This window comes from Mixophyes fleayi, chromosome 5 (assembly GCF_038048845.1).
Source record: "Mixophyes fleayi isolate aMixFle1 chromosome 5, aMixFle1.hap1, whole genome shotgun sequence".
NCBI classification, from domain to species: domain Eukaryota; kingdom Metazoa; phylum Chordata; class Amphibia; order Anura; family Limnodynastidae; genus Mixophyes; species Mixophyes fleayi.
In genome coordinates, this window is record NC_134406.1 from 229903040 (window position 1) to 229920445 (window position 17406).

Here is a 17406-nt window from a genome sequence, read left to right on the forward strand (position 1 = left end):
TTTGTTTTGGTTTTATTTTTATTCATCAAAACTAAACCAGCAACAGGCACGTATTAAAATGAGTATAGCAAAGCCGTGTACAAATGGCTTTACGCCTAAGCCATCTCCCCCCTCCCACCCAAAAAAATGTCTGTTGCAACAAACTGTAAACAGATGATAAACAGTCTTTAAACAGCAATAACAAAGAAAATACAAATTGGCTAAAAAAGCACCAGTTTTTTTCTTTTTTTATCTAGATAACAGTTGTGCTCACTATACTTAAAACAAATTACTAAATAATGGAATGTTTTAAGTTTAAAATTAGTCCTGGAACTGGTCCTAAAAACAAAGTTATCGTACAACAAAATCCCACAAAACTATTTCACTAAAAGAAAGAATAAAAAAGGGAGAACAAAAAAAATAAAAATGCACATATCCAGAGAAAAATAAAAACAACACGTTTGGTCACTTAGCTTTGTGCATAGATTAAGGCATTTTAGCAATTTGTTACAATTCACTAATCCTTTAGCTGTGACAACTGAACCAAAGTTATAGACCACGGGTGGCTGAGCCAGCACGCCGGCTGCTGCTAACCTACAACTCCCACTATCTAGAAAAGATTGGTAAAAATAATGGAAGCGGTCGTCCAGCAGAAGCTTTTGTGTGGAAACTTCCAAACCTGTGGTAATAGACACATAATCTATCGCATGCACACACGCACACAATATAGGCCTCTCACTCAAACAAACAGGCACACTGCAGCAAAAAAAGGCATTTGTACCCTTGTCCGAACGACAATTTCCTTCCCTCTTTATTTCAGATTGGCAAATACCCTGAGCTGAATATGGTGTTTACATTAAATCCACCTTTTCCGTGCAGTTCAAGTGTTCAGTAGTGGAAAAAGAAAATAAAAAAATCCCAGCATGCAATGCGTTTCACGGTAGCTTTGCAAAAACAGCCTGGACACAGTCCTCGCATTCTGCCTTATAAAATAAAAATGATGAAATAAAAACGCTGCTGAATATTCCACCTGACTCTGGATTGAAGCCTAGCTGTGAGCTAGTGGAAATATTGCAAAATGCGAAAAGATCTGTGATATCCAAAATGGAGTTTTGTAGCATTAAGGGAGAGGAAGGATTGCAGTCAACATTTGTTCTCTTAAATAACCATACAAAAAACAAAAATCCAGTTAGTGGTTCCTTCACAACCATGCTTCAAGGCAAGTTTCAGTCAGTATTTTCAGTGTATTTGTAAACAGCATTCCTTGCCGAGGCAGCAAAGCAGTGTGGGAGCTTCACATTTCCAAACAAGAATTCAACACAAAGTGGAAGTTATTAGTCATTAAATTCTGGCAAATTCCCACCAGTAGCTAGAAAAAAAAAAACATTTTTTCCAATTCTAACAAAAATGTTTCCTTTAATGTTTAAAGAAAAAAAAAAAAGTTCTCTTAAAAACAAAAAAACAAAATCTCAAACCTGTGGCACATGAAGAAACTTCCTGCAGTTTTCAGACAGACAGTCATTGCTGTGCTTTGCATATTCAAGCTTTGATACAAAAGCCAACTGAGGTATGTGCATATTGCTCTATGTTCAGGTCTTCTTGTGTAAAGGAAAAAAAACAAACCCCCCCCCCCCAAAAAAAAAAACAGAAGTAAAAGAATAATAACAAAAAAATGAATAAAGAACATTAAAGGAAATCTTGGAGATCAATAATGCTGGCATTATTTTTTTTTCTAAAATATGTAACCTTGGCAATCAGGATCAATTTCTCTCTCACCAAGACCTTTTGTGATCACTCACTGCTATGATACATGCCCTAGGTTCATGGTGCACAATCTTCCTGAGGTAAAATAGGTCAGTCATCAAACCCAGGGTCGGCCTCTTCGCTACTGGACCGTTCCTGCAGCATTCCCTTCCAGCTGGCTTTATTCAGCCCCACGTGGCCTAGCATGGTCTGTGACAGCCTGGTGTTGCTTAATCGGGCCCATTCTACAAACAATGGTTCCACCAGATAGGTGATGAAACCTTGAGAAACAAAAGGAAGGAAAGATGTAAGATACAGCCCACCAGAGTCCAAGAATATTGTCTACAGATATATAAAACATTTTGGGTGTAGAAGTAACTAGTTCGTGCATATAGAATTTTTTATTTAATTGCAGCAGTTATGTAGGATCTGTCACACATAACAATACACTTACCTATTCCCTCCACTATTCACTAAGCTTGCTGGTCTTCAATGTATTCCTTTACTAAAGCTATACACTGAGTGGTATAGCGAGCTACCACGTTTCAGTGGCGTCTACAGAACACTCTATTGTTAGCAAATTGCACCAACACGTGTGTGTGGACTATGCAGAAAATACAATACTTAACCAGACCACCCACCGCAATAAAATACACATCATTGTGTTGGGGGAATAACTTGCTAGCAGAATACTTGTTAATATGGTATGAAGCCAAACTGCATAGATTACACTTGTCTAATACAGATTTAATTCTTTCTGGCTCAGACCACTACATATTATCAAGAAGGTAATACATTCTGTATTGCAAAATCTAAGGATTTTTATCACCATTAAAAAGCACAAGGTCACAGGAAAACTGAATACCTCCCAAAGGATATTAAAAATCATCAATTACTCGCGATGTCCTATCAAACATCACGGCTGTGCAAATTTTCAGGTACTACAATACCTCAACATCACAGCAGAGTGCTTTTGCGACCATTCTGGGGCATCCGCGACTAATTGAATATCCCCTTTTTAAAATAGACGGATCATTATTCCTTCTAATAGTGTACACAAGCAGCAGTTTGACAAATATATTATGCTACCAGTTAATAAAAATTCTATTTCACAACAATTATTTTTTTTGTGCTCAATTTTTGCTCATGTATTTTAAATGAGAGGAAAGAAGTTGTCACAAAATTGTGCTGACACAATAGGAGGTAGCTGTGGTAGGTTCAAATCAGAGTGTACAGGACTTTAATGTGGGTTGGAAGTTACTCCTTAGCAGACCACTTGCTGCCTGGCCTTAGAGTGCATTTTGATTGGCGTGTGTTTTAGGTGGAGTAAAGTCCATGACAAAAGTAAATCCTGCTTTTTCAACTTTACTTTATAACTTGCTCCTGAAATTCTGTGTACTAAAGCAGAGAAATGGTAAAAAACCCTCTGCATGAACAATATATATATTATCTTTGTAACTCTCAGACATGGACGAGTTATGCTCTAAAACACACACCATAGTGGAGGATAATACCATCTATGGAAATCAGAGAGTGACAAAGATGAAGATACATCTATATTTATACAAGTATTTACACCATTCATGTATTTTATTCTTATTTCAGCTACTCCATGCCTGCTTGGATGCCGGGGTAATAACGCATATTCTGCAGTGTAATGTACTACACACATTCATCCATCAAGGTGATTCTTACCAATCTGGATGTTGGCTTTGTTTGATGTATTCCGATCACACAGAGGACTGAGGTCCAGATTACATTTCCTTTCTACATCCCCTAATAAAGAAATTCAAATATCATTAGTCTTTCTTCATTGATCCATTTGTATAATGCATAAAATATATACAGGTAATGGACACATTTCAGACTTCACCTTCTGCAAAGTACAAGAATAAAGAGCCATTATTGTCTGCTAAACGCCTTCATCTGCAATGTGCTGATACCACTATTAGCCAACTGGGGACCACATTCCCATATACTAAACAAAAGGAATAACTTGGACATTGTTGCGGAAAGGGTACTTTTGACTTTCTATCTAAATTTTATAAACTACGTACCTCCAGAGCAGTCACAAATAATTTCGAATGATCTCTTATCTGCACCAAGTTCCATTTCAGGGAATATTAATATCAACACAAAGGTTACAAGAGAGTTAGGGTGTGATATGTATAAATATGTTCTCGGTGTATGCTTTCACTGGTTGAAATAGATAAGATAGCCAAGGCCATGTCCTCTATGTTCCTTCAGTGATCCCCTGCATGCCCATACTCTGTGTTCCATTTGACCACAATGAATATTGTAACAACGTTCCACAAGGTCTAATTACACCTTGCCATTTACTTGCCTTGGTAGAAGAATTCTTCTGTTACTTTCTCGCTCCACTGCTTGCTGAGCTCCCAGGTTCGGCATGGGTTAGAGATGTCCGCACACTTTAAGGCCATCTATCAGAGAGACACATACTTGAAACACACAGGAATGTTTTAGGACATTAAAAAAAGCTTTGTAATGGCAACTATGGTTCTCACATTCACATATTGGTCCATATGTACAGTCAAGCTCTGCCCATTTAGATAATATGACGTGTGTGTGTGTGTATGTATGTATGTATGTATGTATGTATGTATGTATGTATGTATGTATGTATGTATGTGTATGGGGAGGGGGGAATGGGAGTTTTTTTTCTTCTTTATAACTTTTCAATAAGACTACTGCTGTAAATAAAGAGCTTTAAATTCCTTTTATTAAAATAAAAAAAAAAAAAAAAAAAAAAAAAAGACAAAAACCACAAAGGCTTTAACTAATTTGCCGATTTCTCTTCTTGAAATATGTCAGCAGCATACTAACCCTAACTGGATGGAATGTAAGGAACATAAATGTATCTATACAGCGGTCTATGCTGTGCTGCACTTGTTCTCACGGCCTGCAGCCATGTATGCGTTACAGAGTCCTCCGTCTCCTCTTCCAAGCCCAATATACCACGGCTGCCTATGATGTGCCACATTTGCAGCCTAATATAAAAGATCAATGGATCTCTATACAGCACTATTTCCCCAGTGATTTTTCGCATGTTGCGCATTCTTTGGAATGCTACTAATAGCAGCTCGTTTGTGGACGTGACCAACGTGTGAGGACTAGATGCGAGTCTATGAATACAAGCACTTTCAGATCACACTCATTACTCAATGTATTACACGCCAACATACCTGCAAAATAAAATGGCGATCTCCAGCATTCTCCAGGCATAAGTCCTCTCTGTCCAGATGGGTTCTGAACTGCGACAGGTATTCATTTTGCCGACTAATGTCTGTAGCAAGAATGATTGAGCCCAACTGGCTTTCCATACGTTGCCTAGAATACAATGATGTATTAAGTTTAGTGTTGACATGAGAGAGATTAAAGCCATTATGAAACTACATTGCATTTTTGAGCTGTTGTCACTCACACAGAGCTATATAAATAACATTGTGTGATCAACTATATAAAATATTTTTTTCTTCCAAAAGTATAAATGTTCCTAAAATAAGTGCTCCAAAATAGCATACTAAGTTGTACCAGAAAATGTGTGTATAAATCATATACCAAGACAAACTTGCTCCATGACATATAGACTGATATTAAATTTATGATAATATATTTTAGCATTATAATAGTAGGTTTGTTCAGTATACAGACCACAGAGGCCAGAATAGGAGAAATGTAACTGGCAGACGCAAGGGAATTGGTCACTCCATATATTAATACGGAATCAAAGTTTGCATTAAATCTGTCTGCTTTCAAGACTAAAGGCCCAATTCATTAAGGATCTTAAATGAAGAGGTATCTTATTTCAGTCTCCTGGACAAAACCATGTTACAATGCAAGGGGTGCAAACTAGTTTTCTGTTTTGCACATAAGTTAAATACTGACTGTTTTTACAAAGTAGCACACAAATATCACCTTTAGATTTCAGTGTACAAATAAGCTACCAAGTATTTGTGTGTTACATGAAAAAACAGTCAGTATTTAACTGATGTGCAAAACAGAAAACTAGTTTGCACCCCTTGCATTGTAACATGGTTTTGTCCAGGAGACTGAAATAAGATACCTCTTCATTTAAGATCCTTAATGAATCAGGCCCTAAATCACTTATTAGTCTTCTCCCCAATTCTGGTTTCTGTAAGTTCAGAAAGTGAAAGTAGTACTAGTCTCAAAAATATAACAGAGGATTGTATACTTCAAGCAGATGATTGTCCATGGATAAGAAGGTAACACCCTTGTAGTTTTGATTTTTGCTTGACACATTCCATAAGATACTTGGCAGATTGCATTCAGACTGTCGGTGATAGTGGATTGCTATACGTCACATAACATTGAGACACCTAAACATTTCCGATTGACCAATGGGGGTCCAGCATAAGGCACCACCTACCTCTCCTCCATACTCAAGTGTGTAAACAAACCAGATTCTCGCAACAAGCCCACTGCGGATCTCCAGTGGTGGTTTTCTAATACTGAGGTATTCTACAAAGCAATAAATTAACAGCATCACTAAGGAGAATTTGCCAAGTAAATTGGCATTACTGAAAAATCATTGATCTACTGACAACATAACTGAACGTATTCTGGAATTAATAGTCAACAGCACGTAAGGAGTATGTTAAAATATAGCCCCATGTTACATATATATTAAATCCATTTAGACATACCTGTCAGTATTTAAAGATAAACAATAAACCTAAATGTAATAATTATCTAACCATGTGTAAAATGATGTTACACAGGCTTAGACGCTGTATAAGACTTGCAGTGCACAGACACGGGCAGTTGTACATCCGCTAATGGAGTGCTGGATTGCACCAAGTAAATGCTGCAGGTAAAAACTAGGCATTGACGATGCCATTATTAAATGCAGCAGCTATAGGACCTATACCTTTAGTAGACTTCTCCCAGGACAAAAATAAAACAGCAGCGTTCATTATACACCAGGCAATTGCAAAAGTACAAACAGAATAATTAATTAATGCATTTATCAGATGGTTGCATCATCAGATAAATATCCTTAATCATACTTGCCAACTCTCTCGGAATGTCCGGGAGACTCCCGAAATTCGGGCAGGTCTCCCGGACTCCCGGGAGAGTAGGCAAGTATCCCGCATACGGTAACTTGCTCCTCAAAATGACGCAATTCGCAGTGAATCACGTCATTTTGGCCCTGCACCCCATGACAATAGAGCGTTTTGTCGCGGGGGCGGGGCCAAAATGAGGCGATTCACCGCTCCACGCCCCTCCCGCCCTCCAACCATGCCCCCCCCGCCCGGGATCTCCCAGAATTAAGTTTCCAAAAGTTGGCAAGTATGTCCTTAATATGTTCACTGTGTCTGGAAGAGGCCTGGCCAATCTGTGGCTCTCCAGTGAAACTACAGGCCTCAGAATGCTTTGCCAGTAGATAGTCAGCAAAAAGTTAGAAGGGCATGCTGGGACTTGTAGTTTGACAACACCTGGAGAGCCACAGGTTGGCCAGGCCTACTCTAAAAGTTGCCCGGTTTCTAGATGTTAGTAAGAGGTTAGTATCCATTAATCAGCATTTGGAAGGTTCTCTTTAATTCTCAATATCTTAAGATATGGCTATATAAAGTCACACTGTTACCTTGTATAAAGTTGCTAAGTAGTGGTTTGTTTTTATTAAAAAAGACTGATTTACACCGGGATGATCCAGGTCGTGCGTTGCAGCTGCAATTAAACCCAATAGGACATCCCACGACGTGAGAGCCTTGGCAAGCTGGAAGAAACAATAGTGACAGATAATGGTTTGCAGCAAATATCATTTTGATGGTGCTGTGTTTACAGCTCTATAATAAAGGCAAAGATACAGTATCCTCAGGCTGGCAAAAAAGTTACAATTAAACTGATCAGGCACATTAGCCATCATAGATCCCGAACAGATCAGTGCAAAACTGAGAGTGCGAGTACAAATCTCCAGTCCCAAATCTTTATTTTCGCAATAAGGTTTAAGCCTTTTTGTAGCTGATCAGGAGAGTCCCAGTTTTCTCAAGTAGTTGTCTGAAGTCCCTACTATCCCCAAAACCGTTATTTTTCCCATTCATATTTTGTTAATTTTCTTTTAGTAATTTAAAAAAAATGTACAAACAAGGAAGGAGTCAGCAAAACTATATTGCGAGCCAACACAATGATACATTGTGTGTGTGTTATTTTCTCCAAGTCTCGCAATATCCAGCAGGTGCACTTACCTTGGGTTCTTTTAAATAACAGTACATGGCCTGAGTCACATCTGCAGCGTGCACCGCATTGTGATATGGATTCTGACTGTGGTAGTCTTCTTGAACCATAACTACAGAAGAAAAAAAAAAAAAAAGGAGAGATGACCAATGACCTGGTGAAGCACTGGAAGGTTTAAATGTATTTTGTTTTTATTATAGGGCCACTAAACTAAAAGATGTTGCTTTAAAACTTTGCTGAGTTTATCAGATCACCATTACATGGAGAACATAGGGGGTAGCGTAGCTATATACACACACAACTTCCCCTCATTCTGGTGCACCCAGGCAGCAGGGAGGATAAGAGGAACGCATACAACATATTCACATGTTGCAGGTTTAGGTTAAAGCATCTCTCGGAACTTGGGAGCGACCTACTTACTAAAGACAATATAAAGGGACTTTAAGGAATTAGAACACCCTCACAATTCTGCTGCAAAACATAAAAATTCCTTGTTACATCTAAACATAGGAATACTTGTTTTCTATGCGCAACAGGTATCGATTCTACAGGTCTAACAAAGGCCGTTCTGCAGATTCTTAACTGGTGGTGGGCAACAGGTGGAAGCATTTCCCAAGCTATAGTGATAGCTAGCTTTATAGCACAGAATATATATATACTATAGCTATAGTGATAGCTAGCTCTATAGCACAGAATATATATATACTATAGCTATAGTGATAGCTAGCTCTATAGCACAGTATATATATACTATAGCTATAGTGATAGCTAGCTCTATAGCACAGAATATATATACTATAGCTATAGTGATAGCTAGCTCTATAGCACAGAATATATATACTATAGCTATAGTGATAGCTAGCTCTATAGCACAGAATATATATACTATAGCTATAGTGATAGCTAGCTCTATAGCACAGAATATATATACTATAGCTATAGTGATAGCTAGCTCTATAGCACAGAATATATATACTATAGCTATAGTGATAGCTAGCTTTATAGCACAGAATATATATTATAGCTATAGTGATAGCTAGCTCTATAGCACAGAATATATATACTATAGCTATAGTGATAGCTAGCTCTATAGCACAGAATATATATACTATAGCTATAGTGATAGCTAGCTCTATAGCACAGAATATATATTATAGCTAAAGTGATAGCTAGCTCTATAGCACAGAATATATATACTATAGCTATAGTGATAGCTAGCTCTATAGCACAGAATATATATACTATAGCTACTTACTTTACTTGTTTCTCAAGTTGACAGAATAAGGAATTTGACATTTTTGGTACATATAGTTTTTAGTTTTTTTTCAAAATAGGCGTATTTCACATCTTTTTGCAAATAAACACGCTACAAACTAGATGCTGTGCTTTGAAGTAATAAAGATATTTTAGACTTTTACAGGCACAAAAAGAAAGTAACACAACCCTTCCTTTTCAATGCAGTTTCACCTCCTACATACAGCTATACAGATAACCCAAAAAAAAGTGAAAGGATAATTGGCGCCTACATAAATGGAAGCACTTAGAAGAAATATGCAACACAATGTCAATATAAATATATCCTTGTCTCAATTCCAAGACAGTGAAGGGCCATGGATGAACTTTGTAGACCATCTACAAAGAATATTTATTCTATGTGCTTCAATTTAAGTAGGCGCCTATAATCCTTTTACCTTATTTATATAAATGCCGCGATTTGTACAATATACTGATCTACAGACATTCACCAACACATTCAGGATACTGGTCCAGGGCCATCTTTTCCATTGGGCATGATGGGCAGCTGCCCGGGGGCCCCACGGGCAAGGGGGCCCCATAGGCACAGCTCTTAATGAGAATAAATAATCCTGCAAAAGAAAAAAACCTACAAAAAAACCTACAAGGGTCACTGAGCAAGTACATTTATCTATCTCTATATATCTATATCTGTATCTGTATACATCTATATTTAGGGGCCCTGGTGCACTGCTTTGCCCTGGGGCCCATAACGTTGTTAAGATGGCCCTGTACTGGTCAGGTGGCTTTAAGGAGTCTTATAGAAGGTGATGATGTTAGTTTGTTGTAAGTTTGTTAATGGTTATGCATTAATACAAAATATAAAAATATATATATAGTCCACTGTGTATTTTGCAATCAAAGTTTAGCACCTGTTAATAAAAACCATTTAAAATCTCTTTATAAAATTTCATACAGTATCTTCTTGCAAGAATGGCTGATATTGCAGCATTTATTACTTACCTAAAAATCTCCGTAGTTTCACCATGTCCAAGTGGAAGTGATCTATTAGACCATGATGACTCAAGAGATGAAAGGTTAGGGTGACAAGACTGTTTCCTAAAAGAAAACATAGACCTAATTAGTCTGCACTCCAGGTATTCACCTGGTGGTCAGTGTGAAAAAGTTTGTAGTCTTCAGTCTCACAATATAAATCATGAGCAGGTGCAGAGGTGAAAACCATGGGGCCAGTGGCCCCAATTTACAATATCCATCAACATGTCCACTTCCTGTAGATAAGGCTCCGCCCACACATACACCTGACCAATGCCTCAGCACCTGGTTTCTTTCTGCATGGCAGCACAGTGGCCTAGTGGTTAGCACTTCTGCCTCACAGCACTGGGGTCATGAGTTCAATTCCCGACCATGGCCTTATCTGTGTGGAGTTTGTATGTTCTCCCTGTGTTTGCGTGGGTTTCCTCTGGGTGCTCCGGTTTCCTCCCACACTCCAAAAACATACAGGTAGGTTCATTGGCTGCTATCAAAATTGACACTAGTCTCTCCCTCTCTGTCTGTCTGTATGTGAGTGTGTATCTATATTAGGGAATTTAGACTAAGCTCCAGTGGGGCAGGGAGTGATGTGAATGAGTTCTCTGTACAGCGCTGCAAAATTAGTGGCGCTATATAAATAAATGATGATGATGATGATGATGAAATAACAATTTCCCTCTACTTCTCCCTCTGCCTAAAATGCCACATGACAGGTACAATAGAAACACACGTAATGGACGAATGTTTATATACGAAATACAAACATTAAATAAATGGATATTTAGACGTGGCAGTATGGTGTAACTGAAATGCTGGTTTCAGAAAAATAATTTTAGCCCTAATTTTAGATTATTTTTTTACACTATTTAGTAAAATACAAAAAGCATATTATATGATAGTACTGAATATGTATTTGTACATTGCAAAATAATGGTAAAAAGCATCTAAAATGAGGCCCCCACATCTGAACATGGTTTTGCTAGTCACCTCTTGAGCAGCTCTCTGGACAGACATACACACATTCACTCGCTGACCACCATGGATAACACAACTAGAATCATCATTTATAAGCCATTCTGGGCTGTGGTAATATCTGATCATGCGGGATAATGGTTAAATATGTAAACATGATGAAATAGCATACATGGCTTGTGTTGTACTGTGCTATGCTAGATTGTGTGGAACAGATGTTAGTAAAGTGTTCTCTATGTTTTGTGAGTACTGTACTGTAGTGCTTGTTACTCAAATCTGTTATAGATGTTTTGTAGAGACGAAATATATGGTTTATTGGGATTTTAGTAAACCTGTATTGTGCAGTTTAGTAAGAACCGGGCTTGTTGCTATAGTTACAAAGGTTGCACTGTATGTTTGGAGTTTTAGTATTAATATTGCTAATACTGGCTGTATAGTTTAGTACAGATTATTGTGCAATATACTCAGCCATTTAACAAGCATAAAGGGTTAATGTTATACTGTATTTGCTTATTACTGTATTTGTTCTGCATTTAAAATACTGTGTACTGAATCCACATACCTTGAGTGCTCTGATAGGAATTGCAATGGATTAGCACAGGCAATTAGGACTGAACGGTATAAATACGGCACCAAGTATTGCATAATCTGTGGGATTGTTTTAGATTTCATTTTTTTTATATGCAGACAATACACAAGATGGTCATCAATGGGCCATGTGCTTTGTTAACATGGCAGCGGTAACATTATATTGAGGCAGACAGGTTAGCAGTAATATGGTATTGGTCGCAAGTGATCTGCATTGTATTGGTCATGCTAGGATATCGTTGCTGTGGCCGAATCACTTATAGATAAATTATCGTATACATTTTAAATAGTGCAGTGCCCCGATGGATATGATTGCAAATGTACTGGTTTTTGTATGGATTTCTGAGGCTGCACGCCATGTTGGAGGAAACTTGTTTTTGTAACTTCTGAAGGCAGGCAATTCCATGCTCATTAAGTCTTTTCATCTGCGTCTTTTTAGTCTGAATGCACAGCAGGGGGGGTCATTACATTTCTATATTGTGTAGCTTTTTCATCCTGTGTCTTCGAGAGATGAGAAACCTCTGAATAAGGTAAACAGCAAGTGATTTGGGAAATCACAGATTGATGTAAATTGTATTAAAGTTTAAAACAGCTGTAATATCTCAGACTTTGTGGTGCCAGCTAGAATTAGGGGTCTGGGTTACCCCCTGCCAACATGTGTGTGAAAGGGTTTAAAAAAAAAAAAAAAAAAGCCCTATTGGACCATGTTATTTATTATTCCATCTGTAACTTCTATATGATCACTAGTACCTCAAACTACCGTGTATCAGTCCTTCTTGCGCTAACAAAACAGCACTGCTTAAGGATCCTGTTTTGATGCCTATTTATCTGCTCTGCTGTAATTCCTGTGACCTACAGATTAGAACATCCATTAATCCATTATTGGGCTGTTCTGAGGTTGGGACCCAGCATTTAATAACAATGCTCTACCTCTATCAATGCTCTGCCTTTTACACTGGCCAGTGTAAAAGGCCTGGGGTACCATCCACAGCAACCCTGATCTAAAGGAAGAGGTCAGGGTTACCAGCCCTCGGGCCTAGCAAGGGGGTGCTCTAGAAGAAGCTATACTAGGTGCAGTTGAAGGAGCCTAACAGTGGACCTTCTACTGCATTTAGAGGGGTGCAATTGGGATAAAGAAAGGGGATGGTGGAAAGGAAAGACCAGCCAGTCCCCAGCAACACGGACAGGGTGGCATAGGGGGTCCATCCTGTCACAGCTGCAATCTCCTATAGAAATTCTGAAATAATGTAGCCAACATGGGAATTGTAATGAATTCTGGGAAACACACACACACACGAGTAAAACATACACAATTAGTAATAAAAAGGTATTGTAAACTATTATATGTACTGTGTGTGTAAGATTATGCTATTGAAATGATATTGTTACATTATTGTACAAGTAAAGATTATATTTCATACATATATATCTGTGCTGTGATTCTGAATTATATACTGTCTTGATACAGGAAATATTATATATAGAACTCTGTGTGGAAGTTTATTTAGTATAAAGAACTGGAGGAGTCTCATAAAAGGAAATGGGTAAAAGTGTGTGGTTATTGTATCAAGGAACAAAGTATGAAATTGAGGTGTAAACGTGGAATATTTAACATATAATAACTAAACTACAGTTAGTGTAAGTTTGATGTTATTTAAGTGATAAAGGACTGGAGTGTGTGGTCTAAGTAGAAGTGTTGAAGTGTGTAAAAAACATGTATTTTCTGTGCCACAATAAAATATTTACCATAAGGCTTTTCTCTGGTGAAACAGAAAACCAATTCATCATTGCATTGTTGTTCTCTTATTGGGTGGGGAAGCAACAGGCAGACAAACCATCACAAAAGGCTTAAAAACTATTATCTTACCATTTGTCAACCTATCAAAAAGAAAGATATCGAAATTCCAGTTTCCGACTTTTTCCAGCATACACTGAAATCAAGCAGAGAGAGCGTTACTAGGTCCACCCCATATACACATTCACTTATACAGCAACTGTAATTCAGTATTGAAAAATGTAAGTTTAGTAATCGACTGAGAAACAAAATCTGTGTAACGTTATTAACACACCATTCTCTTAGTGTGGGCTGTCATGTGGGCTGCAGAGTCTCTAAAAGTAATCTCATGTGATCATTCAAAGCTGAAAGATGGCAGACATTCACAGTGGGCATACCCCTGCCAGTGCATGTAATGTTACATTTCCATTCACAGTAAATGAATATTTCTACCTGTCCAGAAGATTAAGTGAATTTAGAGGAAACAATAGGGCTATAATGGATAGTGATTACAATTTATAATAAGTTACTGTTCTGCTTTCACAAAATCACGTCGGCGCTGGCAGTAAATGCAGCATATTGTGTTTAGGAAAATAGAAGTGAAAACATTATAGCAAACGCGTATGTGCATTTTTCATTTATTCAGAGCTATGAAAAAACTTGGGAAAAAAAACATTCAATATGTGTGAATTGATACTTTGTTTTTGTGCATTATAGTTCCTTTTCACTTATACCCCTTTCATACTGAAGCCTCGACACAGGTTTTTGCCGGATCGAGGCTGCAGTATGAATAGCTCCAAGACCAATTCCCGGGTCGGCCGCACTATGAATGGCGAGACCCGGGTTTTTCCACTCCGGTCTACCCGGGGATTAACAGGGTCTACCCGGGGATTTGACAGGTAAGAGCATCTGCCGCCCGGGCAATATCCCGGGTTCATATACCCAGAGCCGCAGTATGAAAACGGTAATAGTCCTGGTAACAGCAGTTTAATACCCTTAAAGCTTCGGTAATGCATTTAAGACACACGCTCCCCAATGTTTCATTTATGGTGAAGGAGTCTAGATGACAATGTAATGGGGCAAGTCATTGTTTATCGAACAGAAAGTAGGAGAGACAACTTTCTCTATCCAACAATGCAAATTAAATATTTGGAGGGTTTGCTTGTTTAAGATGGTATCCCCCACTCTAATTACATACATTTATAATCATTAGGTGTGCACGGGATAAACCAATTGTGAAGAGCACAGAGAAATAACACCTGTACAAACCTTGGCTTGCCCATTGTAATCATCGTCCAACACGTACAATGAATTCTGTGCAGCGACACCGCGGAAAAATCGGGAGGACCTTAGATACCGTTGAAAACTTAACAACCTCCTGATGTTTCTTGCAGACAAGGAGATTTCAATCTCTGAATTAGCTAGGGATGAAAACAAATGGATAATTACAGAAGGATTTAAAATAGTCCATAACTTTAGGTGGGGTAAAATAACCAATTATCTCTAAGGTTAATTACACTGCAGTCGCACCAAAGTATTATTGTCAAAGGTTACTATACACACTGGGCACAAACTTTGTGAAGTCCAGGGAAAATAAAAAAAAAAAATACATGTAGCTTTAAAAATAATAGCTCCTGGGGTAGGAACAAAACACAGAACACCTATTGTTTAATCACTTTCTACTAAGACCCAATAAAACTACTGAAGGATCTATGATAATCGCCATCATTTCACAATACATATCCGCAAATAAAGGCGATTTCCACCCCTCACACAGGTTTTTTTTAGTTAAAAAACAGATTAAACAATCAGCTCCTCTGTAGTATTTAGGGACAGCAGGTTCAATAATGTTTTTCAGTGAGCCTTATTTTCTGTCATAATCAACTTAAAAAGAAAAGGAAGGTACCAAGCTATGTCCCTGACATAGAAGTAGAGAGATTGGTTTAAACCAATAGAAAATAATTTAAAATAAAATACAACGTAACCCACAATGTTTTTTACATATACAAGTAAAATACTGAATTTGTGTTGCTACTAGAAGAGGCGATATATAGATATATATATAGATATAGATATAGATATAGATAGATATAGATAGATATAGATAGATATAGATATAGATAGATATATATATATATATATATATATATTAGAGCCCCATTCCTGGACAACAGGGCTGACGCTCTAGATACATTTTAGTGATTACTCCATGTAATGGGTTTGTAAAGTCAATTGAATGCATGCCATGGTACATTTGAGAAACATAAACAAACACATTAAATATATAGTGAAGTCATAACGCTCTGTACAACAGCATTGTGGAGTTACTTGCGGCCATACCTCTCCTCATCTGTGCTATGGTGTAAGCTGCAAGTCTGCTGAGCACCCACAGAAATCTTACAACCGACAAATACAAGCGGTTAACATGACACCATGACACCGCCACACACCACTCAGGGTCACAGTCACTAATCTGCTCCCTGCACCTTGAAAAATTGTTTTTAAATTAAAATACCATTGTCAAACTGCTAAAACAAAAGCTCAGTCACACAAATCAAAGAGGACTAGACCAACATTGATTTCTATTGTTTTCCTGGTTAATAAAACTACAATAGATGATCAATAGCCGCTCCTGTGGAGAGAAAGGTATGTATGTATGTATGTATGTATGTATGTATGTATGTATGTATGTATGTATGTGTATATATATATATATATATATATATATATAGAATATATATATATATATAGAATATATATATATATATATATATATATATATATATATATATATATATATATATATATATATATATATATATATATATATATATATTTAATATTCATATTCTTTTGGGGGCAATAGAGCTTCTCCATCACCTGACTGTAGACCTCATAGTGAGAATGAGTGACTGTTTCCTCTTATACACACACATGGGTGATGGAAAAACCTCAAAGAGATTTAGTATATTAAACTCATAGCTAATATATATTAGATGAATGCTTTGAAGCCTGGAAGTGACCTATACTTTTAAGATCTAACAGTCAAATAATTGACTGAAGAAAGATCCAATGCGTCTTTGTACATACAAAGCTATGGAAACCAGTAGGACACCAGACCACTTGTGTATACTGGCAATGACAGAAAGGAGAAGTAGTTGGGAGGAAAAAGTGGTTGTTGACCTTTTGCTTTTGTCCCTCACACTCCTCATTTATGGTGTTATTATATTATTATGCCATCTCCTGGACATGCTTCTACCAGCCTACAGATTAGTAGAGTTGTGAGGTGTAGTGGAAGCTGGCCCAGAGTGCGCTCTCTATCCCGACAGCCCGTCTCTTCTTCCAAGTTCAGCTGTCAAACTGCACTACGTTCCCTCCCAGGGTTCCACTCCATGACACAGCTCTACAAATGTGGGGGCTGTAGGAAGTCTGCCCTGGAGAGAGGATGGGCTGGGTATGAATGCCCTTGCCTGGGTGGGCAGGGTTTCAGGGGAACCCTCTTTGGCTTACTACATAATGCACAAGGTACTGATACGATCCCATCGTCACAGAAACTGCACTGGACGACAGTAAATAACTGGTGATCCATAGTAGTCTACATGGCAAAGTAAAATAGCAATAATAGAAACAATATAAGAATAAACGGCAACCATCCAATTACATATCTAGGAGGCATGAAGCCTATTAAAAAGCAATTTGTCAGGGTCTAAGGTTTGCTCCTGCATTCTTGTCCTGTATTATATGAAAAGATGAATCACTGCTGTGTTTATATATCTGACCAATGTGGGTGTGCAGATTAAACCCAGTTTACATATAAAATGATGCCCGTTTTAGACACTCTGATACGGACA

General features: G+C 37.7%; 1 protein-coding gene across 4 annotated transcripts in view; it reads right to left on the reverse strand.

Moving 5' to 3' along the window:
• PDE7A (phosphodiesterase 7A) overlaps positions 1-17406 on the reverse strand; it is a 74843-nt gene continuing 57437 nt past the window's right edge. For all 4 annotated transcript variants that reach the window (XM_075213584.1, XM_075213585.1, XM_075213586.1 and 1 more), the window contains 10 exons: positions 14825-14976; positions 13649-13712; positions 10195-10290; positions 7950-8050; positions 7349-7480; positions 6131-6222; positions 4926-5070; positions 4067-4163; positions 3418-3498; positions 1-2003 (listed from right to left, as the gene is read on the reverse strand). In XM_075213584.1, the coding sequence (XP_075069685.1) occupies positions 1834-2003; positions 3418-3498; positions 4067-4163; positions 4926-5070; positions 6131-6222; positions 7349-7480; positions 7950-8050; positions 10195-10290; positions 13649-13712; positions 14825-14976 (1130 nt within the window). In that variant the 3' untranslated portion in view covers positions 1-1833. The remainder of the gene's footprint in view (positions 2004-3417; positions 3499-4066; positions 4164-4925; positions 5071-6130; positions 6223-7348; positions 7481-7949; positions 8051-10194; positions 10291-13648; positions 13713-14824; positions 14977-17406) is intronic.